This window comes from Haliotis cracherodii, unplaced genomic scaffold (assembly GCF_022045235.1).
Source record: "Haliotis cracherodii isolate W230 unplaced genomic scaffold, xgHalCrac1.p SCAF_2, whole genome shotgun sequence".
In the NCBI taxonomy this organism is placed as follows: domain Eukaryota; kingdom Metazoa; phylum Mollusca; class Gastropoda; order Lepetellida; family Haliotidae; genus Haliotis; species Haliotis cracherodii.
Window position 1 is genome coordinate 69848597 of NW_027266275.1, and position 26762 is coordinate 69875358.

The 26762-nt window shown below is 42.7% G+C and overlaps 2 protein-coding genes across 2 annotated transcripts in view; both read left to right on the forward strand.

The window, feature by feature from the left end:
- The first annotated feature begins 5552 nt into the window (after window positions 1-5552).
- LOC139467758 (snake venom metalloprotease inhibitor 02A10-like) lies at window positions 5553-6059 on the forward strand. Its single transcript, XM_071249265.1, has one exon. It carries the CDS (start codon window positions 5553-5555, stop codon window positions 6057-6059), a length of 507 nt encoding a protein of 168 aa, XP_071105366.1.
- A 6174-nt stretch (window positions 6060-12233) lies between these two features.
- LOC139468428 (bone morphogenetic protein 1-like) overlaps window positions 12234-26762 on the forward strand; it is a 70614-nt gene continuing 56085 nt past the window's right edge. The window contains exon 1 of the mRNA XM_071250388.1: window positions 12234-12593. Coding sequence (XP_071106489.1) covers window positions 12437-12593 — 157 coding nt within the window. The 5' untranslated portion in view covers window positions 12234-12436. The remainder of the gene's footprint in view (window positions 12594-26762) is intronic.

Here is a 26762-nt window from a genome sequence, read left to right on the forward strand (position 1 = left end):
AAAGAAGACACTTTTTATAACGGATCTTTCCATTCACGGGCAACTGTGTTAACGTATTATGTGTACTGTAATATTTAATGGTTCAACTATTATATCTTTTTTTCTGGTTCAGAGATCTTTGACTTAGATATCTGAGAAGGTGTAAATTTCACCCAGCAGGGAATGGGTACCCGATATGTGAGGCGGATGTGAAAACCTTCTAGCGCCAATAGGAAGCGTGGGTTGTATACTCCCCAGGGATACGAGAATGATAACTGGAATGCAAACGGATCCACTGGTCGGGGGACAAATAAAACCGCATTTGAGCAGATTCTAGTTCCTGGATAGCTATGGTATAGAAGAATAATAATAATGGAGGATCCACACTCAACGTGGTAAGGTAGAAGAGGGAGGATCAGTCAGTTTACTTTGGGGAGGAGTTTTTTACCATATCGTGGAAGGTCAGGCCTATACGTACTATCAGGTTAGGGACAAACTCCTGAATGCCCATATCAAGGAAACACTTCGGACAGAGTACAAATGTAGACCTAAGAAAATATGGAGTTCAGAGTTGAACGCTCACGATGAAGTTGAAGCCATAAATACTTATGCAGTACCCATCCTTTCATATTCTTTAGGTGTTGTTGATTGGGCGAAACAAGGAATCCAGGGTATTGACACCCTCACACGAAGAAAAATGTCAGACAAAAGATCTCATTTCCCTCAATCGATTATATGTACCAATCATAATGTGAGAGCGTGGTTTGAGTAACGTGAAGTCTCTTCATGATGTAATTGTGTCGTGCGCTTTTGCAAACATTTATGTCTGATGATCCTTTTGTGAAGCATGTCAAGACTCATGATTAAAACAAGGCATTCCACAGTTTTCTTAAACGAGCCAAGGATGTGGGACATAATCCCAATGTCAGTGTTGGTTTTGTTGATGGTTCTGAACTGCTGGACGGTACAGAAATGAGTGTCAATGAAGTGACGTGCCATATCAAATCGGTCCAAACTCAGCTCTTCAAGAGTAGGCTATATGAACGACCACTGCATCGAGTTTATGTGTGTTGAGAAGATCAGCAGCCCAGCAGAGTCTTTCGCTTGGATGAAATCGACTTGCTTGAAAAGTGACACAGAAGGCTTTCTCTTTGCTGCTCAAGACCAGTCACCAGTCATGGAAAATGATAAATACAAAATCCAGGGGAACAAACCTGATCTTGTCCTTTTTGATAAATCCAATGAAATCACTTTTTGCATTGAATTTTCGGTCCCTTTTGGACACTACTGTTATTGACACGATTCAGGACAAAAACATGTAAAATATGCAGACCTCGCTTTCGTCACTCCCATTGTTCTCGGTGCCTTAGGTTTGGTACCTCCAGATCTGTTGACTGACATTGGGAGAGTACCCAAGAAGAAGAGTATATATCATATTTGTATTTATTTGAACGTAGTGAATACTTAGTCAGTCTTCAATACATATATTGGGTTTAACCGAAGCCTCACTAATACTGGTATTTTAAAACAAAGCATCTCTATTCCAGATCCACAAGAAGGTGGACAGTTTTGAAAACTGAATAAGAGTTCTAACCGTAATGTAGTAATTGCTAATAAGCTTGCAGAAACAAATATTATTAGTTTTCGAAACATTACTTTGTTTTGTATAAAGGTATGAAGGTTGATATGTTCTTCCATTAAACCATCAACATTGATTACACGTAGATGTCATTATTAAAAAAGATGAAATATTAACTCACCACTAATATTATATTTTTCTCTTGATAATATCGTTTTCAAACTAGTTTGTAAAGATACGATCCGTGAAAGGTCCTAATGGCATTCATATAACAAATTCCCTTTGTAAATATTATATTTGCTGTGTGAGGAATCTCCTGTAGTGTAATGCTTATCATATACTAAACACTTCACTCAACTTCGGATTTTGATAAAATGTGAACAAACAAAATTCACACGAACGTAAAACCTAAAATTTACTTTAACGGGTGTCTGCTGGGTCCCAATTCACGCCCTGATATCACGAAAAAAGGGTACTAGGGCGGAAAATAATTTCAATATAAACACTCAAAACATTTTTTACGAGTTTTAATCTTCCTTCGGTGAATACGGTAAACCATGTGAGAATATTGAGATATAACGCATAAGAGAGGTTTGTATGAAACCGTGTTTGTCCACAATATGACATTTATAAAGCGGACGGTAATACAATCTTTTATGGTTATAATGCCCTATTCATTTACAAAATGACATTGTGCTAATCCCATTCCTTATATTCTGGCGTGTGTCAATATTATTACGCAATTCCATATTATAAAGTCATTAATATAGATCGAGGCGGAAGCAAAGGGCACCCTTGCATGACACCCCTCTTGTTATGTTGCTGTTAACGATGATACGATAAATGGATGGTATTCGATCTATAACACAAAGAATGTAAAGGAAAGGGATTATAAATGAATGTAGCGTGGCGTCATGAGAATGTGGTAGTTTGTGTACGTAACGAAGACCTGTGATGTTCGTATATCAGGGCAAACCTTATTAAAACATTATAAAATTAACATGGAGAACCAAAGTAGGAGATACGTGTCAGTCCTAACAGGTTTGAATCGAGACATGCAAATATATGCTTGGCTTGCTCACACATATTGCATGGTCAGGGTGCCATTGCACAAAACAACTTCAAGCTACTAAAATCTATGGGCTGGGAATGTGCCATCAGAGACTGAAGTATAGCTCTACATGTACCTCTTTAGTTCAACCTACTTGCTGGATAATCAATGTGCCGAGCGTTGTCGCATCTACTATGTAACATACGACACACCAGGTGAAATCAAGGTATACATACACGTGGTAAACGTACTGAGATAGTTTAATTTACACCAAGATATAAGTATTGAATACACTGATCATCTATTGCTTAGATCATCAGAATATCTGCTCAAATAGTGTACGAAAGTTTTGCACATAGCAATTGCTCATAAGCATTTTTGTCTCCTGTGGGAACTTATTTTTACACTGAGGTGAACTATTTCCCGTAGAACGCGAGCAACTATAGTAGGTGATGGCATGGTGGCGCGTAGCTGGTAGCCTTGCTCCAAGGCTGTACTGAAAGATAAGTCCGTGGATGTGTAGCAATTCTAACCTCCTTATAGGCAAGTCTAGATATGAGCACTCCTGTATCTTATGGGGACAGCGTGTTCATAAATTATACATAATCTAGAAATTATCATGTAAACTAATAATTATTGCCTTAGTGAGAGCTTGTAGTATTATGTGTAGTAGGATGTAGATTCGCCAAGAACCATGAGTGTGGTATATATTTATTTTATGAGACAAAACAACAATCTAGAAACGTATACAAAAGCAAGCTCTCGCTAGCTCTATGAAATCAGTATCAGGAATTTTTTAAATTATTTTTAGAGTCAAGAAGGGCATTGTGTAATATAAAATTTCATAGACTAAATGCTGGTCTAGATGTAGATGAAAGAAGTGATATCAAGAGCGTCGTTCTGTGCTTCTGTCTCTGTCTGAGAATATGTGTGTGAATATGTATGTATGTGTCTACACTTGCATTTGTGTCGTTGCAAGAAACCACATCCCCACATCTTTTTGCTACGGTGGACATACCTACAAATGTGCCTATGTGTCTGCCTATACATATGTGTGTATGACTGTCCCTACATATGTGTCTATGTATCTGCCTATACATCTGTGTGTATGACTGTATCTACATCTGTGTCTATGTGTCTGCCTATAAATCTGCGTGTATGACTGTCCCTACATATGTGTCTATGTGTCTGCCTATACATCTGTGTGTATGACTGTCCCTACATATGTGTCTATGTGTCTGCCTATACATCTGTGTGTTTGACTGTACCTACATATGTGTCTATGTGTCTGTCTATACATCTGTGTCTATGACTGTTCCTACATCTGTGTCTATGTGTCTGCCTATACATCTGTGTGTATGACTGTACCTACAGATGTGTCTATGTGTCTGCCTATACATCTATGTGTTTGACTGTCCCTACATATGTGTCTATGTGTCTGCCTATACATCTGTGTGTTTGACTGTACCTAAATATGTGTCTATGTGTCTGCCTATACATCTGTGTGTATGACTGTATCTACATCTGTGTCTATGTGTCTGCCTATACATCTGTGTGTTTGACTGTACCTACATATGTGTCTATGTGTCTGCCTATACATCTGTGTCTATGACTGTACCTACATCTGTGTCTATGTGTCTGCCTATACATCTGTGTGTATGACTGTACCTACATCTGTGTCTATGTGTCTGCCTATACATCTGTGTGTATGAATGTATCTACATCTGTGTCTATGTGTCTGCCTATACATCTGCGTGTATGACTGTACCTACATATGTGTCTATGTGTCTGCCTATACGTCTGTGTGTATGACTGTATCTACAGCTGTGTCTATGTGTCTCCCTATACATCTGTGTGTATGACTGTACCTATATCTGTGTCTATGACTGTCCCTACATCTGTGCCTATGTGTCTGCCGATACGTCTGTGTGTATGACTGTACCTCCATCTGTGTCTATGACTGTACCTACATCTGTGTCTATGACTGTCCCTACATCCGTGTCTGTGACTGTACCATATCCACAACGGAGGCTTGTATTGATGGATTTTTTTATAAAGTCAAGGATACGTAACAACGATTGTTTTAATTTCTTTTTGCTGCGCCTTGCTCAATGCAATATGATACCCTAGATCCTGAATCTTGCACGTCACTTTTGGGGTGGCTTAACTGACGAGTAACATATGCCAAAATATTAAATGTTTACAATATAACAGAATAGGGAGATTATATTCCCGGAACCTATTCAGGGTGTCGTTAAGGTTCTCCTTGTAAACACCTCTGCCGTATGATGTTATGAAAGTACTCAATAACCTTAGCATAACACTGTTCAGTATACCACTAAACCCCAGCAGATTATATATATTAGTTACCTACAACCCAGGAGATTATATTGGTTCCCTATATCACTAAACCCCACCAGACTATATTAGTTACCTACATTACTAAACCCCGGAGATTATATTGGTTACCAATGTAACTAAATCCAATCAGACTACATTAGTTATCTACACTGTTTGTTTGTTTAAAGCCACACACAATATTCTGTAAATACTGGATTCTGGACCTGACAATCCAGTGATTAACATCATGAGCATCGATCTACGCAAATGGGATACAATGCATCAACCAAGTCAGCGAGTCCGACCACCCGATCCATTTAGCAGCTTCCCGGGTTGCTGGATATCAATTCTTACCAGCATCTTCACGGGTACTAAACTATTTATATCGCTAAACCCCATCAGGCTGTATTAGTTTCCTATATCACTGGACCCTAGCAAACTATATTAGTTACCTATTTCACTGGAGCTCAGCAGACTATTACAGGTAACTAACATAGTCTTATATTATCTGCTAGGTAACTAATAAAGTAATATACTATATAGTAATATATATACTAATATAGACCTCCACATGAGACCCCTACACTAGAGGCCGACTTCTACATGGGACCTCCTACACTCCAGGCCGATCTCTACATGAGACCTCCTACAATCCAGGCCGACCTCTATATGAGACCTCCTACATTCCAGGCCGACCTCTACATGAGACGTACCCCTACATTCCAGGCCGACCTCTACATGGGACCTCCTAAACTCCAGGCCGACCTCTACATGGGACCTCCTACACTCCATGCCGACCTCTACATGAGACCTCCTACAGTCCATGCCGACCTCTACATGGGACCTCCTACACTCCATGCCGACCTCTACATGAGACCTCCTACAGTCCAGGCCGACCTCTACATGAGACCTCCTACAGTCCAGGCCGACCTCTACATGAGACCTCCTACACTCCAGGCCGACCTCTACATGAGACCACCTACACTCCAGGCCGACCTCTACATGAGACCACCTACATTCCAGGCCGACCACTACATGAGACCTCCTACACTCCAGGCCGACCTCTACATGAGACGTACCCCGTATACTCTTGAGACTGCCGCTATGTGATACTAGTATGTCTCCCCAATACTATAGGGCCGACCTCTACATGAGACGTACCCCGTATACTCTTGAGACTGCCGCTATGTGATACTCGTATGTCTCCCCAATACTATAGGGCCGACCACTACATGAGACGTACCCCGTATACTCTTGAGACTGCCGCTATGTGATACTAGTATGTCTCCCCAATACTATAGGGCCGACCACTACATGAGACGTACCCCGTATACTCTTGAGACTGCCGCTATGTGATACTAGTATGTCTCCCCAATACTATAGGGCCGACCTCTACATGAGACGCGCCCCCTGTACTCTTGAACCTGCCGCTATGTGATACTAGTATGTCTCCCCAATACTATAGGGCCGACCACTACATGAGACGTACCCCGTATACTCTTGAGACTGCCGCTATGTGATACTAGTATGTCTCCCCAATACTATAGGGCCGACCTCTACATGAGACGTACCCCGTATACTCTTGAGACTGCCGCTATGTGATACTAGTATGTCTCCCCAATACTATAGGGCCGACCACTACATGAGACGCACCCCCTGTACTCTTGAACCTGCCGCTTTGTGATACTCGTATGTCTCCCCAATATTACAGGCCTGCCACTTCATATGAAGTAGTCCCTATACTCCAAGGCAGCCAATACATGCTACAAGTACTCCCCTAGCGGTCAGCCTGTATACTCTGTCGACAGTCCCAGGACACATCCTAGACACGGCGGCATGACTGATGTGGACTGGGAGTCCCCCGTGTATCCGAGTTGAGGGGGTGTGAGCGTTCTGGCCTCGCGTAGGACGTCACTGTATTTACTTAAAGCGGTTGTCAGCGTGCACCTCTTATGACTTACCTCGCTTTTTATCCTCGACAAACTATTTAAGTAAATGAGGACATTTTTTCCAGGTTGTAAAATACAGCTCGACGATTAGCGAAATCTACAAGCTAACCGTACCATACAAGGCTATTCCTGGAGCGTTCGAGATGGGTGAGAGTTGGGTGGCGACGTGAGTAATGTTTTGTTTGTTGTTACCGTCGTACTCAGCAATAGTCTAGCTCTATGACAGCGGTCTGGAAAAAATCGAGACTGGACGAAGACTATCCAGTGATTGACATCATGAGCATGACATGCATCAAATGAGTCACCGTGACTGACCAACCGATCCCGTTAGTCGCATCTTGCATCCCAATTCTAAGCTGGATCTGACATCATGAGGTTTTGAGTGGGTATGACTTTATGCCACTGTTCGTGAGTTCTAGAAACACCACAAATGGGGACACCATAAATGGGCTTGATAAATTGTAACCTTGTGGGGAATCGAACCCGGGTCTTCGGACTGATGAACGAACGCTTTGACCACAAGGCTGTCACACCAGTTACCACACAGTCCCGGTATTTTGGACAAAATATGAAAACTGATACATTGATATCAGAAAGAGATGATGTCGCGAAGAATGGGAACAGAAAGAATAACGGACGGGTGAGAACAAACTTACGCACACGTGAGAACAGGCAGATTCAAGGACGAATGAGAACAAATAGACTTATGAACGAGTGAGAACAGCCAGACTTATGGACGAGTGAGAACAGCCAGACTTATGGATGAGTGAGAACAGACAGATTCAAGGACGAGTGAGAACAGAGAGACTTAAGGACGAGTGAGAACAGACAGATTCAAGGACGAGTGAGAACAGACAGATTCAAGGACGAGTGAGAACAGAGAGACTTAAGGACGAGTGAGAACAGCCAGACTTAAGGACGAGTGAGAACAGCCAGACTTATGGACGAGTGAGAACAGCCAGACTTATGGATGAGTGAGAACAGCCAGACTTAAGGACGAGTGAGAACAGCCAGACTTAAGGACGAGTGAGAACAGACAGATTCAAGGACGAGTGAGAACAGAGAGACTTATGGACGAGTGAGAACAGCCAGACTTAAGGACGAGTGAGAACAGACAGATTCAAGGACGAGTGAGAACAGAGAGACTTAAGGACGAGTGAGAACAGACACTTTCCAGGACGGGTGAGAACGACAGATTCAAGGACGAGTGAGAACAGACAGATTCAAGGACGAGTGAGAACAGAGAGACTTAAGGACGAGTGAGAACAGACAGATTCAAGGACGAGTGAGAACAGAGAGACTTAAGGACGAGTGAGAACAGACACTTTCCAGGACGGGTGAGAACGACAGATTCAAGGACGAGTGAGAACAGACAGACTTAAGGACGAGTGAGAACAGAGAGACTTAAGGACGAGTGAGAACAGACAGATTCAAGGACGAGTGAGAACAGAGAGACTTAAGGACGAGTGAGAACAGAGAGACTTAAGGACGAGTGAGAACAGACAGATTCAAGGACGAGTAAGAACAGACAGATTCAAGTACGAGTAAGAACAGACAGATTCAAGGACGGGTGGGAACAGACAGATTCAAGGACGAGTAAGAACAGACAGATTCAAGGACGAGTAAGAACAGACAGATTCAAGGACGAGTAAGAACAGACAGATTCAAGGACGAGTGAGAACAGACAGACTTAAGGACGAGTGAGATCAGACAGACTTCGGGACGAGTGAGAACAGACAGATTCCAGAATGAGTGAGAACAGACAGATTCAAAGACGAGTGAGATCAGACAGATTCCAGAACGAGTGAGAACAGACAGATTCAAAGACGAGTGAGAACAGACAGATTCAAGGACGAGTGAGAACAGACATTGCAAGGACGAGTAAGAACAGACAGACTTAATAACGAGTGAGAACAGACAGACGTAAGGACGAGTGAGAACAGACAGACTTCGGGACGAGTGAGAACAGACAGATTCCAGAACGAGTGAGAACAGACAGATTCAAAGACGAGTGAGAACAGACAGATTCAAGGACGAGTGAGAACAGACAGATTCCAGAACGAGTGAGAACAAACAGATTCAAAGACGAGTGAGAACAGACAGATTCCAGAACGAGTGAGAACAGACAGATTCAAAGAAGAGTGAGAACAGACAGACTTAAGGACGAGTGAGAACAGGAATGAGGTACATAAATTGTATATTGGATATATCCAGGCCTTCTGGTGAGCTCAGATGTTCGTTATGAAATGGTTGATCTCCGTGATATTAACGACGTGCAACGTCGGGAGAACACATTCGTGTATGTCCAATTAGTGCCTTCAGGAGGGACATTCAACATGCGCTACCTACCGGAGTCACGTATCTATGTTACAGAGGTTGTGTCGACGCTTAGATCAGGTTTTCAAAAAGCAATTTCTTCTCTAAGATTATTATGAAACTATTTGTTTTGTAAACGTTCAAGGTTGAAAAAGTAACTTGTGTCAAAATATAGGTAGTCTAAAACCCCAAATCTCTTCAGGTAAGAAAAACAGGACTTGCATAACTTGACAATATATCATCATGCCTGCCCTAGGATGCATCTAAAGCAAATATTTACACATCATAATGTTGTTAGTTGTGTCCCGACGATGTAAGGAATGTGTAAATATTATATATAATCCACCAGTGTATCTGGATAATGGATGACTACAAAACAAACAAACATAAAACGTAACTAATATCCAAACGTAATCCTATCATTCATAGTGGTGGGTTCTTTGTTAAAGCTCAGCGCGCATTGCCCTAAGTTAAACAATATTAACTTGCCTACCTATATTATTATACCAAGAGAAGGCCAAGATGTACAGGTTTTGATTGATGGTAAAGAACATATAATATCTCAAGAGACACTTGGTATCAAACAATCTATTGCACACAAGCGCGGCACAAAGGCAGAGCCGACCAGGCAATACCTCAATTGTGAGGGTTTGCATTATGTCAGGTTCATTTGATAAGTTATACACCCAACCACGCCCATCTGCTTGCTCATCTGTCACTTCGAGGGCCATGTGACGCAATACTCGAGAGAATACATAATTGGTTTACTTATTGGATTGTGTCTATGATGTAATAGGCGTTGCCTGAAGTTGCATAATAGATGCGATGCAAACTGGATGATCTGACATAATTAGTGTACGTTCTCTTGTGTTTCTGTCATATCGCCATCCCTGTACACATCTTATGTCATATAATTCATTGCCTTCTCACTGTTATTCCCACGTTCTTCTTTGACCAACATTCTCTTCCTGTCACAACTCGTATTTTCTTCGCAGTCCTTTTCTTACGCATCAGATGGTATCTCAGACACAATTCCTTTCCGTTTCGTCACGAAATCTCTCTCGCATAAGTTATTTATTTCTCGGACATACATGTGTTTTAGTCATTTCAATAATTCACTTTTTATCTCCTCATAAAACACACATATTCCGTTTCAGTTACACGCGTTCTCATTCTTTAACAAAGAAGTTTTACTACGTTTACACACATCATTCTCGCTCTCACACAGATGCAGTACGACCTTAAAACGAAACTTCACTTGTAAAAATTCACTTCCACGCATTATTCCCCCTCTCTCGCACAGCCATTTGCCTAAATGACGCACTTACACACATTCTCATTCACTTACACACATTCTCATTCACTTACACAAATTCTTATTCACTTACACACATTCCCATTAACGTACACACATATCCATTCACTCACACACATTCCCATTCACTCACACACATTCTCCGTCACACACATACATTCTCATTCACGTACACCAATTCTCATTCATTTAAAAAAATACACACATTGGCATTCACTTACACATATTCCCATTCACTGACACACAATCTTATTCACTAACACATTTTCATTCACTGACACACATTCTCATTCACTGACACACATTCTCATTCACTTACACACATTCTCATTGACTTACACACATTTTCATTCACTGACACACATTCTCATTCACTTACACACATTCTCATTCACTTTAAAAAATAGACACGTTCTCATTCACTTACACACATTCTCATTCACATTCACTTACACGCATTCTCATTCACTTACACACATTCTCATTCACTTACACACATTCTCATTCACTTACACGCATTCGCATTCACTCACACATTCTCATTCTCTTACACTCATTCTCATTCACTTACACACATTCCCATTCACTTACACAAATTCTCATTCACTTACACACATTCTCATTCACTGACACACATTCTCATTCACATTCTCATTCACTTACACGCATTCTCATTCATTTACACACATTCTCATTCACTTACACTCATTCTCATTCACTTACACACATTCCCATTCACTTACACACATTCTCATTCACTTACACACATTCTCATTCACATTCTCATTCACTTACACACATTTTCATTCACTTACACACATTCCCAATCCCATTTACTTACACACATTCTCATTCACTTACACACAATCTCATTTACATTCTCATTCACTTACACATAGTCATTCACGGACACACTTTCTCATTCGTGTACACATTCTCATTAACTTACACACATTTTCATTAACTTAAACACATTCTCATTTATTTACACACATTCTAATTCACATTCTCATTCACTTACAGAAATTCCCATTTACTTACACAAATTCTCAATCACGTACACACATTTTCATTCACTCACTTTCTGTATCCCTTACTCTCTTAAAAAATATCTCTCTCTTTCTCTTTCTGTCTCTCTCTCTCTCTCTCTCTCTCTCTCTCCCTCTCTCTCTCTCTCAACAGTAACTCTTTTACTTATTTTGATAGTATTATATGCGACATGCTGTATGCAAATAATAGCAGTGGTTACATAATATTACAACCATTAGGCTTCCTGTATTATTTACGAAACGTGAGGATTTCGCGGCCCGTAATCGAGATGAGCTGTACTATTGATTATTAATAAAACAGCATGACAGACTAATTAACTCGTGGTCAATTATCAAACCGGACTCATTATCTCGCTCTCGTGATTCGTGAATCTCCATGGCAGGCATCGAAAGCTAAACACTCTTTCGTCGGTCTGCTAAGAGATTCCTTCTAAACCACTGTAGAAATCCGTCAAGTCCAATAAAAACTGCGAGATTAAACAACAGTGGAGAAACAAAGCCTTGCTGATCACTTCATTCACTCCAAATTGTGAAATCGACAATCGCTAATCGCCTAAACGTGTGTCATCGCCTAGCCCCGCCCCCTCCTGTCTGGTTGGTCAGCATTAATTGATATTGACAGGTCGACTGGGTTTCATGCGTGTGCGTGCTCGAACCGAGGGATTACACTCACGTCTTGAAAGCTTGTGGGTCTAGCAGACGGGGATGTCTTGGATATGCTATATAAAGCTGAACACGAGTTAGGGTAAATCAATGACACATACCCAGACTCATAACAGTGCAACTGGACCTTTTAACTTACTCATTTCATCGGGAGGTTTCAACGGGATTTGTGTGTAACTTCGTATCATTTTCACTATGGGGCATATACCACATTGGCTATTGTTTTTACAAACGGTGATATGTGTATATTTTGATATTGACATGAGTGCGAGGTCCTCTTCCTTTGCGCAGGCGACATCTGTGATACCTCACAAGACTTCTAATGATTTATACATGGATCCTTGTAAAGCAGGTGAGTGACAGTTGTACATAGCATGTATATATCAAAGTGTTTGTAAGTGTCTCGAGAGGCGGCTTCGTGCAAGCTCTCGAGTAGTATACAGGATGTAGCGACAGGTACGTTGCAATTATAACGAGTGATGTATACCATGGTGTGTATTGCACTGAAATCGACAAATACGTAGCACTACATGCTGAAATCGTGTATGTGAATTCACACCATGAATGTGTACATTTCAGTGAAATGTACAAATTTAAACAGACCTTGCTAGTGTAGTTTGAATGTTTTATGGTGAATGCATTTCCCGGAAAATTGCAGAAGCGTTTTTTTAACGTGGATAGAACGATTTCATTTGTGACGCAGGATGTTCGGCTGTTTTGTGCTTTCATTCATTGCTTGCGTTGGTGAATGGGTCGCGTAAAGTCTCCCACTATGCTGAGAGTGGCATGTGTGTTGATTTTTACCAAGTGACAATGGATGGGTAAGCAAGGAGCTGTGTTAGTGACACACGTGCGCCGTCAGCACGGCGGTGTTGACACTGTATACGGCACTGACATCGCTGTAGGTCTGGCTGTGACATATACAACTAATCAATATCATGCATTCATGAAATATGCACCGTCGGTAGAGAAACTGGCGGGTATACTAGTTGACTTTTCGTGACACGTCTACGGGAGGGAGGGGGGGGGGGGGGCGTAAATGTCTGAATCAGCTGAATTGAGTTTACACTTGAGGTTGTGGGTGACTCAGACGGGGTGGGATTCGAGGGAGGGGGTAGTGTCAGTAATGTAAATCCAAGTAGGGGCATTTGCGAGGGGTTGGGGCACGATGACACGGTGACATATACGGGGTGGATTATATGTTTAAATGTTTAAAGTCAAATATATTTCATAGGATGAGCTTGAGCGTTTAAAGCTGCACGTCGAACTTACATAAGCCATACGTTTGAATAACAATTGCTTGGTTAGGTCCGGCGCATGGATGCATATGGTGTTTTCCGTAAGCTGAGTTTCAGGTTGGAAAGGCACTAATGTGTTTCTGTGCAGTCTTTTAACTCGTCTGGGATTCAGCCTTGTTATAAAGGGAAATATAGAAACGCTCTTACAACAAGTTGTTGCGGTGGGGCTTTGAGGGTTAAGGTTTTCTGTTGTTAGTGCTCAGTTGTGGGGATGTGAAACATGGGGTCAGTGATCTAGCTAGCATTGGAAGTCGTGGGTGGGGACGGCGGGAGGAGAGTAGACGCTGGATGGTGGGAGGCACTGGATCTTGTAAGTGGCTGAGTTATGGAGAAAACATGTTACTTGTGTTCGTCACGAGACGCACGTTTTGCTCGAGCTGCAATATCACACGATGAACATTCTCGGGGAGACTTGTTGGAAACAAATCTTGATACATCATTCCACGAACTTCACGTGCATCTTGTGCTCCATCGCACATGGAATATCTGGAGAAAATCAATGAGAAACCCTTGGCAGCAGAAGCGTGTCCGGTGCATGTCCGCGGCAGTCGCCCATTAAAATAATGCCCCAAGATCTTCGAAGGTGAATTAAGAATGTGGAACTTCATCCAAAGTTCTTAGAATCAGACATTGGAAAAACTTCCGCCCGTATCCCCCTCCAAACGTTGTATGTGTATGCATAGCCGATCAATCCCTTTAGTTATTTATTTAGTGGGAATACGGGCGCAAGTCTTACCCTGACATTTATCTTCTTCATCATGTTCATTTCAAATTCACTTATAGACGCGAAATACAATGAGCATTGTACGAATCGGTCTCAGACATGGTCAGGAGTTATAGTCCAAACGCGTGGCCGAGGACCCTGGAATGGTAAACCGTACCTTCCTCTCGGAATTGCGCTGATCGATGCTCATGCTGTCAATCACTGGATCGTCTGGTCCAGACTCGATTACTTCCAGACCGCCGTCATGTAGCTGGACTATTGCTGAGTGCGGCGTTAACACACAAACAAAAACCTTCCTCTCGGGTAATAAATAAAACCTTTTAACGTGGTGCGGCTGTTCAGACTCGGTATCAGGGTCGAGGTGTGCGATACGAAGGTAGTACATATTGTAGATGAAACAGGAACGTAAAGGATAAATGAACAATAAGTTTATAACATACATCGACATTCATTGTTGGAAGGTGTAGCCTTCAAGCGTAGACATCGTCTGTGCGATAAAGTCGCTCTGTTCACGGTCTTGAGTAGTTCACTGCCCACGGAGAACGTTTTGCGTTACAAGAACGGACACTCGCTCGTAACATCATCCTTTAAACAATGAGACATGGAACCTCATATTCCAACTGAAACATGTCATATCGCAAAACCTCTTCCACAGCTTCACCACACAACACGCACAAGGTTAAGCGCGAACGAAATTTTGGCACCAAGCTGGCCACAGATCTGTGAAAAAACACACAGCGATAAAACAAATGTGTTAGCTTACACAAAACGATTATGTTTTTTTCGCAAACGGGACTGTAGTAGACATTCCCATCGTCAGCTGATCTGCTGCGTGTTCGAGATTGACATGATAATGATATAGACAACGATTGTCAATTGCAGCCTCGTCCCCTCTATGCGTCTCGCTATCAACCTGTCGTGACATTCGGATACACTGATGTTATTTTCAACGCATTTCGCAGTTTAACGTTACTTGGCATGACGGTTAACTTGGGCTTATTTAAAGCTGTTTTAATTGGACCGTTTAAACACATCAGTTCTTTCTGGGTAAGGGGCGTCTAGTAAAGATTCATTTTAGGGTGTAACAGTTGTAGTGGCGGATCCAGAGGGGTGGGGGAACTGCCCCACCCCCTCTTCTTAACATCTGATGTTATTTTGGATGTTGTAACCGAATGTGTTACAATTGTAATTGCTGTGGGAAGGCGTGATCACGACATGCATTAAACCGAAAATACCTTATTCTAGACATCGGTATTGCAGACTACGTGTTGTTGATGACTAGGAGCTCCGAATTAAACCAGACCATTGGTTTAGCAAGGGTTTGCTTTACAGAATATCAACACATTTCTATCAGCTGCCCTTTTGGTAGCCTTGCTCCAAGGATGTGCTGACTGATAAGTCTATGGGTGTGCAGCAATTCTGTCCTTGTAATAGCAAGTCTAGATAAGCAGAAAGACGCTAGTTTCTCATAGGGACAACTTGTTCTTATTATTTAAAAGTTTTGCCTTAGAGACTGGTACAGGTCTACCCTTTTGGTAGCGAAAGCACTTCCCTTAGAAGCAAGAAGGTTTAACGTTTCCATGGCATCGAAGACACTCCAGGATCCAATGCCATTGCATTCAGAGGATTGGAAGATACATTTCACGTATGAATACTGCATTCTTACCACTATCATTCCATTGACTCGCGCTCATACGAACCTTACTGTCACACACACACTCGTTACAACTTTAATGAGGCCTGTGTGCATCATTAATGTAGGTATGGTATCCGGCTTGACGTGAACTGTATGTGGTCGGTAACGCCAGACATGAGACCGTTGTGATGCTATCTACGCTCCCGGGGGCGTGATTACACGTGGAGCTAATCAGATAGTGTCTTCTGACCACCACAATTGCATAATGGATGCCACGTAGTTGAGCCTACCCCGCTGTGCTAATTGACCTGCTGGAGATTGGGTGTAGACAAGGTGGCTCTGTTAGTCCGGTCGCGGTATCACGGTCGGGTTTGATTCCCGCTTACGGCATTTCAGATTGTCGATGTGCAGTTTCGATTCTGCCATTGCCAGAGTAGCTGTGTTAGATGTGACGATACCGATATCACCAAAATAAAATCCAAATGGAGCCGCGAACAATCATTAGTTTCAGCCTGAGGCATTCTAGACTTTCTAAAACATTCCAGACTTGCGTTCCATTCCATTCCGGTAGGCAGATTACGATACCGATGACGGGGCCATAGGCTCGTTTGCTTCTTGTGGTCTTCAAACGTGTTTCCATGCAATATTTTCCCTGTTTATGATGCATCGTTTGTCAATGTCATGCTATTTGTCTTAACGTAATGCCCGAACTTTCACACAGTGTTTCTTTTAAGGGCAAGAGTTGACACTGAATATGACGAAAACGATAAAATACTTCTCGTCAGCAATATTACAGCTAACACGCCAACACAGTAGTAGTAGTAGTAGTAGTAGTAGTAGTAGTAGTAGTAGTAGTAGTAGTAGTAGTAGTGTATTATTGAGTGCGACTGCGCAAGAAACGCGCGACACCAGTCCTGCCTTCCATCGCCCAATTTGCGCAACCATTTATGGGGGTAAATCCACTTCCCTACAGCTCGTGTGACACGGGCTGTACCATGATTGTTCATCTGGAAACCAGTACGAGGGAAAGAACAGCCAGGCTTGAGGCCATTCCACTTGGTGGGTATGTGACAGCCAATACCGGAACTCAACTGCTTCCAGAAGTGGTATGCCCGACTTTGTGATCCGAACAAGCAACTCGCGCAGGTAAAGGCGCACCGCCGACATGCTTTTTAACGGGCATATTTCGAATACATTGGAATGTATACGCGCTTAATGGCATTGCTTTTTTCCGTTTAGGGCTGAAGGGACTACACGTTTGTTTGTGTTTGGAATTGTGTTTGTTGATCTATAAATTGCTGAAACAGCGTAATAATAAAGTCTAGACCCTTTGCGCCCCCTGCTATTAAATGGCTTGATTGCCGTACGTCTGTGACGTCATGGACTTCAGTAGGTATATATGTATATATAGATCGTCGCTGTACCCTGTGATTCATCAGCAGCTGGTTTGAATCGCTCCCTCATTGTTATTTCCTTCACAATCCTACATCTTAACTCGAACCACCTGCAATTGTCTTCAAAAGTTTAATTACCCACTTCGTATGATCCACAAACTTTCGACCAATGCTAAAACTGCACATTCGGCAACTTTAGCATAGCTTCATTAACAGACTTCAGTTGTTGACAATACGACAGGGTTACGTACCAATTCCGTACCAACTCCCAGACCATTTTATACCGCCTCTCCCTACACGGTAACTGTTCTTTCAGCAATTCTAACCGATGACAAATCACACATGTTAGTTGTAGATTTCTTATTCTTGTAGAAGCATTGTCTATAGCCACGATTGCACCCGGGGCAATGAGGACTCCCTCTTGTTCATTTCGCACCCTGCGCCCTGCCCAGGATTTCATTCACAGGTCACTCGGCGGACGAAGCCATGTATTCATGGACCTTTTTCTGTTATAGGTGTATTGTTCTCCCAAATTCTCGCAGTGATCTCGCGAGACGGTACACTGCCCACTGAATCCCACTAGACGAGATAGGAAGCTTCGCAGATTCTTTCACAGGTCCCAAGGCGAACTGTGACCCTTTGTACGAGACCCTGCCTGTGTTGTATGGGTATTGTTCTCCCAAATTGCTCGCATGTGATGTCCAAGACGTTACACAGCTGCTTGACCCGGCTAGACGAGATATGAAAATTCACTTTCATTCACAGTTCATAAGGTGAACCAGAACCCCGTTTTTGCAGGGACCGTGTTCTGATATAGGGTACCGTCCTTCCAAATCGCTCGCGTGATCTCGCGAGATTTTACACTTGTTGCTCAATCCCGTTAGACGAGATATGAGAATCTCCCCCTTGAGAATCTGCCGTTTCTAGGTGTTGAGGCCAGAGGGAGCAATGTACACGAGAGTATTGAATACTAATTTAGCTTTATGGGGCAGGTGCGTTGTCCACTTGGATAGAAACGTCCCCAGGTTCCTGACGGAAGGGCTGTTGCCAAGGGTGGATCTCGATTTGCGGTCTCTGTACCTCGCTCGGCGTGGCTTTCTGGGCATGTTCTGTCAACACTCTGGTCGATGACAACCCCATACTGTGGATTAATCTGTCTGGCAGGTTTATTGCATTTTCCACAGGTGTGAAGAACACTTGATCTTTTGCTAAACTAAGGGTAGGGGGGGCAATTGTTTTGAAGCGAGAGGGTCTTGACGCTGTAACTTTTGACGTGGCCTTTTGTCTTTTATATTCACTAGGCATCCACGTGAAAAAGTAAACTTTCACGGATATTGTACGCGTTCACATATATGTACAGTACGCTCCCGTTGTCTGAAAGTTATAGATGGGGCACGGGTGGCCCAGTCGTCTAAGGCGCCGCGATTCGCTGTGCAGAGTTGCGTCCCTTGGGCACGCCAGAAACCTATGATTGTGGGTTCGAATCCCGGTTCGCCCCGATTATGTTTCTAGGTTTGTCAGCACCATACCCGCGCTCGTGGATTTCACCGAAGTGGTAACGTCTGAGACCTGCATCACTTCGGGCTTTCCTCCCACATTAAGCTGACACGCCGCGATGTAACTTGCATACTGTTAAAAGCGGCGTTAAACCCAACTCACTCACTCTCTGAAAGGTAAAGGGTATTAGATACCCCATACGTTTCAAGTTTGTTCGGGATTGAAATGAACATTAGCTGCTTTAACCCACTCTAACACATATACTACTCAATAGAAGTGAAAAAAACACGCGATTCATTAATATTCCTATAGGTAATTTGTAATGCCGTGACAGTTTAACTTTGGTACCTTGTACACGTCAGCGAAATCTTGAGATACTATAAAACTGTCACGTTCCTTGTGATGTCACTCTTGCCTTGTATGACAGTCCGCCTCCGTGGTCTAGTGGTAGAGCGCCCGGAGAGCGGAAGGTCCGGGGTTCGATCCCCGGCCGCGTCATACCAAAAGATGTTAAAAGATGGTACTTGTTGTTACCCTGTCTGGCGCTCGGCATTAAGGGGCTTAAACAAGGACTTGTCGGCTCGGAGTCAGTATACTGTGTCTGAGTGGGGTATTTATGTTAAACTGCGGCATGGTATCTCAGTGGACTAGCACTATAAATCGGCATCAGTCCGGACTAGTACAAGCAGCCACACACACACACGTGCATGCACGTCGCTTTATAAGTGCAATAATCTTGGACGCGACGTTAAACCCAATTTCACCTCACCTCACCTTGTATGACACAGATGACAAAGGCCATGGTTTGGACAATGAATTTCATTTGCTGAGCATCCTAATCCGTTAATCTAGTATTATCTAGTAATACCACAAATCGGATTAATATTTTCTTACACCCTTCTTCGAAACACCTAAAAATGATTTCCGCGATGGTTTTCTTTCAGGTGAACACCGGGTATCATTACTATTTGATAGTAAAATCGACTCTGCTTTATGCAGAGATTCCTGTTGGATATGGAAAGGGTTTTATCTTTTTATACAGAGAATCAACTCGTTTCAAACCTTACCTTATGGATCGCTAGCCATGCCTATATTTGACAGCTCCGAAGCAGGATTGTTCACTTCCGGCGGTGTCGCTACAGGTACGCCAGCGGGTGGGACTTGAGGCGGTACCCAGTCAAGAGACGTACCAGCTGGACATGGGGCTGGGAGGGGGCAGCAGGGGGATGTAGCAAGACGTCTGGCCATTAGGGAGGGAGCTGGGTATTGTCCGACATTGACGACGCCTGCTGCTGTCGTTTGAAGTTGACGTCTTGTCATGCTGGAGTCGGAACCAAAAGCTTCTCAAGTTTCTCGACGAAGATACTAGAGTCCATGGAACTGGAAGGTCCTAGGCTCTGCTTGTCGTGGGTACAAAGTGGCCCTAATCGCGTGTTCGTGGTCTCACTAATGTAATAAACGTGACGTGTATCAGGATGAGTAGAGCTGATCTCCACAACCCGCGCGTGTCTCTCCAACAACCCGCGCTTGTCTCTCCAACAACCCGCGCTTGTCTCTCCAACAACCAGTGCTTGTCTCTCAAACAACCCGCGCTTGTCTCTCAAACAACCCGCCTTGTCTCTCCAACAGCCCGCGCTTGTCTCTCCAAAAACCCGTGTTTGTCTCTCCAACAACCCGGGCTTGTCTCTCCAACATCCCGTCCTTTTCTCTCCAACAACCCGCCTTGTCTCTCAACAACCCGTGCTTGTCTCTCCAACAACCCGTGCTTGTCTCTCCAACAACCCGTGCTTGCTGTATGAAGCGACTGCGTGGATTGGGTGGCCAGGTATGGTGACAGTAATCGTTGGTTTGCCTGGTCCAGTGGTTAAAGCGTTTGAAAATCACGCCGAAGGCCCAGGTTCTATTACCCACATGGGTACAAGGTGTGAAGCTATTTTTCGTGTCCGCTACCTTGATATTGCTGGAATATAGCTAAACGCGGCGAAAAACCCCACTTGTTCACTCACACACAGACATACATGAACATATAATAGAATAGACAGGAAAGTATATCTGAACAAGAACCTTTTCTTTTTACAAGTTGGTAAATATGCCTCAGAAGGAATCTTTGATATCTTGGATATTATATCCGATGTTGTATTTGTCGTGGCTAGATCCTTATTCTCGAGCTTTTCACTCGCTGTCGCCACACAATACACCTCTGTGTGTGAGTATATAGACCAAGTATCGCGTGAGAGACGGAGCTAGGAAATACCGTATTTATATATTCCCCCTTTGTAACTCAGAACTTGTACCAACATGGAATTCCACTGCGTTGCATGAATGGCATGGAACTGTGGACAATGGGGATATGGGAACTCCATGGAGGAGGCAACCATGAAGAAACTGGACATTTGCATGACGTGTACTTTAAGGGCATATATACTACTCAAAAGAAGTTAAAGAACACCCGATTCATTCCGTATGTGTTTTGTATGTCCGTATGTTTATTGGCCCCGTTGTCAGAGAAATGCAAATCACCTCTGCATGACGATAACATTAGTTCTTACTAAAATAACATGACTTGGCAAATTTTTAATTTTGCTTCATACTTGGTGCCGAATATGGGCCTCTGAGCCTGTCCAGATACATGTGTCCCTGCACATTCACATTCTGTGGCTTGTACTTGCCTTCCCTCCTCCCAACTTAATGACCTCTCTGCATGTGGGAAATATACTCACCACCAAAAGAAACTCAAATACCATACATGTTGGTTAATATATGAAGACTTACTGATTTGTTTGTTTAACTCCGCACTCGGCAATATTCCAGCTATATGATGGCGGTCTGTAAATAATCGAGTCTGGACCATACCAGACAATCCAGTGATAGACATCATGAGCATTAATCCACGCAATCGATGACATGCACCAACCAAGTCAGTGAGCCTTACCATCCGACCCCGAAAGTCGCCTCGTGCGACAAGCACAGTCGCCTTTTACGGCAAGCATGGGTTGCTAAAGGCCTCATCTACTCCGGAACTTCACGGGTCCTATTCTTTCCTATTACAATAGCATTGCATGCATGGCAGATTTACTATAGTAATATGAATTAATCGGGTGTTCTTTATCTTCTTTTGGGTAGTGGGGGCACGGGTGGCCCGGTTGTCTAAGGCGCCGCGATTCGCTGTGCAGAGTTGCGTCCCTTGGGCACGCCAGAAACCTATGATTGTGGGTTCGAATCCCGGTTCACCCCGATTATGTTTCTAGGTTTGTCAGCACCATACCCGTGCTCGTGGGTTTCACCGAAGTGGTAAACGTCTGAGACCTGCATCACTTCGGGGTTCCCCCCACATCAAGCCTACACGCGGTGATATAACTGGAATACTGTTAAAAGCGGCGTTAAACCCAACTCACTCACTCACTCACTCTTTTGATTAGTACAGACTGTTAGAGAATGTTGTTTAATGTCAATATTCCAGGCATATCACGACGGCCTGAGCTTAATCGAGTCTCGACATGTGAAACCAGTGACTGAAATCATGAACACCGATCTACATTGATATTGACGCTCAAGCAACAAAAACAAAGTTTCTTGTCACCCTGAACGAGGGACACTTTCGCCCTTGATATATTCAGAGTAATGGTCTGGTTGGATTCTGTGGCGTTGAACCTCGGTTACAAACTCAACCCTTACTCATTTGATACTGGTTCTCCCTTAATGCGGACAGCTTTCCATTCCTTACAAATGTCCGGGTTAATGAGGGTGCGTACTACTGAGATGCATTTTTTACATTGTCCTGTGAAGCTGGATTCTGAATAGCAAAGTTTCAGTGTATTATAGCATAATCATTTCAATGCGCCTTGGCCATGATAGATCTTATTATTACCTCGGTCACTGTATCAGTGTTCACTATAATTTCATTCTCAACTTCCTGAGGATCATACAACCCAAGTAGCCTGTTATCAATCACATTACAATCTCCTCCTATACCTAGTAACAATTGACTGCTGTGTGAACAGAGGCATATTTCGAACAATCGCTTGCCTAAGTAGACACCACCTGTTAAGTGTAGGTTAAATATCGCCAAAATCGAGGTTAACGTCAATTAATGCTTCTTTTCACTAATTCAGTCATTGAATCGGTTTGAATTGGTGAATCAAGTGTTTTACAAAACTACGCTGGCGCGGCCCTGATTGCTCAATCCCCTGGCTTATCAGCTTGGATAACCGCTACTGCTCACATATAGTTAATACACTTGAATAGAAAATTGGTCTGGATATATCTGACTCATCCCGATTCATATCTGGGGTGGTTTTTTTTCTTCTTTTACCTTGAATTACTTTGTATTCACCTCAGTCTAGGTCAGGGTTCAACGACAGGGTACTATTACTCATCGCAAATATATTACGCTCTGTACCAGTCTATGATAGACAAACGAAAACACATAAGCCAGCTCACATAAGCAACAATGGAATTAAGGTTGGGTCTTGCATATGGTAATGTAATGTAGGTCACACGGCGACCCCCCGTAAGGACCCCCTGGCTTGCTTCCACTCATCCTCAAGTGCTTACATAGAAGATCTCTCGCGTCTGGACAAGAGCTCGTATTTACAAATACAATCTTGTTACGCTACAACGTTTCGCTTCCGATCTACTATACCGAGTGACCTCATCCGTTCGTTTGGCCCGTGCAACACGTGCTTGTCGTTAGCGGTTTCCGAGCGCCGCGAAAAACAATCCGTGCAAATCGTGCAGAAGGACGATTGTTCGTCACCGGCAGCTCAGTCAAATTGTCATTCGTCAGCTATATTTTTCTTCCTGTATTCAACTTGGCGTTCATCCTTACATAACCAACTTGTTTTACTGTCTTAAATTTCTTTCATAAAGCGATTATCTGGATTACGCTTAAATCTTGATATGCGATCTTTGCACTAAGTAATTGCTTGGTTTATCAGATAATGATATGACCCGTATGTGTTTACTGTCAAAGAACTTAAACAAATCGGTAACGGATTTGATATTTCTATATTAAAAAATCTTAAGTTCTTAACCCCTTGAGGTGAAGCCGTGCGGAATTCATTATGAAATCATCGAATATGACACACGAGTCGCACTCAGTGTATACACAGCCACATACTGAGAGTAATCTTGTTTCTTTGCTGGAGCTATCTAGACAAACATACAAGTACATCTTGTATGCATTAGTACTCTCGCTGTGAGGATTTAATGGATGCTGACATGGATATCATCAAATATACAAGTTTTCCCTCTGATTCCATTTCATTTATTTCAAACACGATGTAAAGATACAAGATACAAGATCTTATTGCGAAAACATTCCAAGTAGAAACAGTGACACTGTTCCATAAACTATATAGTGAGTGAGTACGGTTTTACGCCGCTTTTAGCAATATTCCAGCAATATCACGGCGGGGGACACCAAAAATGGGCTTCACACATTGTACCCATACGGGGAATCGAACCCGGTCTTCGGCGTGACAAGCGAACGCTTTAACCACTAGGCTACCCGACCGCCCCTCATAAACTATATAAACAGATACATAAGAAGTCAGGATAACCACACAAAGTACCAATACAAAATATTATGTATGGTTAAAGCATTCAAACATTAAGGTCACGACAATTAACCGTAAAATTTAGAATACAATAACGTTTGTTTCTTTATATTAATGATATGAATCACACCATTGAATAAAGTAAGTATGACGTGGCTATTTTTGACTGCGGTGTAAAACAACATTCCCTAACTCACAGCAAAGTGCTGAATAAATATTACCAACACAATTACAGAGCGCTACTTCTCAAATTGATCATTAAAAGCTTTTATACAAATTTCAATGCCTAAAGCCGGATGTACGTGAGATTATGACAAGTTTAAATGTCAGCATCTTCCTTCATCAATAACAGATTGACAAAGTTCAACATCAGCGTCTTGTAAATTACCCACATATTGGTATTTTGTATTTCCTTAATGGCGGACAATGGTGCCACGTCCTGACTGGAACTGACCCGTCGGTAACCCCACGTCCTTCAAATATCCCCCGGACACATCCCCCGTCCCCTTGTCCAGCAAGCCTGACGGTTAACTGGGCACATCCTCACCCCCGGGATTCGGGGGTATAAGGACTTAATAGTTTGGCAATGACACCAAGCGAATCTTCGCGTGCTGGTGTGTATTCAAACATCACAGCGCGATCCCGCCAAGTGGGACGCTGAACGTGCTATTTAATGAATGCGCGCACTGTCGCTGAAAATTCATCAGGACTTTATTAGATAAATTGTTTGAAATTGTTTTAGATTCATTACCGAGTTGTAAACGTGGTCGCAACATGGAACCCATTACGCCCAAATGTTGATGTTCTTTGAAAGTCGGATCGTGATTCATCGCCTATTAAACTAACGTCACGGCATGTCCATGAAATTTAATAAAGAGACTGGAGCTGTTCCATTTATAACCGACGGCGCCGCAGAGGAGTTTAGCAGGACGATTACAAAGAGCGACTTCTTTAGTTTATTGTTCGAAACATATTTTACAAATTGCAATTTCGAAAACGTGATTTACATGATATAATGACAAGGTTTAAATGTTATTTTTAAATCTACAGCAGACTCACCGAGATCGTCAGGAACAAAATAATTCTCTGTAGGTAAATACCGAATGCACGCGCGTTCAAAATATATAGCCTCGAAGAAGTGCCTTTGATTGGAAAGAAGGCAATGGGATCTTAACAAAGAAGTAAGGTGTTTATATCGGTGCTTTTTGTTCTTTAAACATTCTTCAAAATTCTGGCTCCATGATAGCTCCGTGTGGCGCTGTGTTTAAATTTAAAAGGGCAACCACTGCAAAACCCAGTAGTGAAAGTATTGTAGGGTTCCCAAAGGTTCTGAGCTGACGCGCTGATTAGGAGTTTCCCCGATAAATATGCATGGTCACGTACAGATTTGCGTGCATATACACCATTTATGAAGTGGTACAGACACGACGCGTACAGGTAGTCGATACGGAACGGAAAACAAAATAATGACCAAAATTGTCTGATGTTTTATCACTTAGGAGATCTGCCAAAAGAGTTGAACGAGATACGTATTTCTTTGGGGGAGGTGATCGTCTGCCGATAACACCAAACAGCTGGCGTGAGGGGTGGGGTGATTATTTTGACTGACCATATGTTCAAACCTTGGTAGAAACATTTCCTTGCCAAGATCCTTGATGTGGATCATATACATCAGTGTTAATCGTAGACAAAACACATAGACAAAACACATAGACAAAACACATAGACAAAACAGAATACACTACATCACCCCTAGGTCTGTTTCAAATACATGGTACGAGGATAGTAAACCTTGACGATAGAGATGTGGTATTTCATTCTATGTAATATAAATGTTTTGATTAAAGAAATTAACCATAGAAAGCTCTTTCTCTGCCAGCGTTGGCATTGTCTGTCTACAGTCTAATCAAGGCATCTTTATAAACATTTATCTTCACTGAAATGTTGCCCCCACACAGGAAATGTCTTGCAGGAAAATTGACAATGTTTAATTCTTTAAAACAGAAGGAAATTAAGAGTCATTGTTTCCGGTACAGTTCAGCCTTGATATGTGCGGACTGGGTCAGGGTTATATTCTTTGCCTGGTGTTTTATTCTAAACATTATTTGATAATGGCTCAGTTTTTGGTTTAAGTGGCGATGGGGTAGCCTATTAGCTGCTAATCAGTGACCCATCAGTTGAGTTGAATTTATGGTAAGTGCCAGGCAAAGAAAGTATGCAGCCATGTTTGATGGTGGCTAAAGCGAAACAAGAAATGGTTATGCAGTGGTGGTGTATTTGATACTGGTATCATAGTTGTGTTTTAGACCTTAGTTAGTCAGTCATCATACAGACCCTGAAACAAATATGTCCAAAACAGCCCACGCAAGTCTATAATGTTTGGCAAGTCTAGGTTGCTGCAGTATCTGAAAATG

What these genes read in the sequence shown, in the direction of transcription:
- LOC139467758 (XM_071249265.1), top strand. Translation starts at nt 5,553, where the DNA reads ATGGGACCTCCTACACTCCAGGCCGATCTCTACATGAGACCTCCTACA.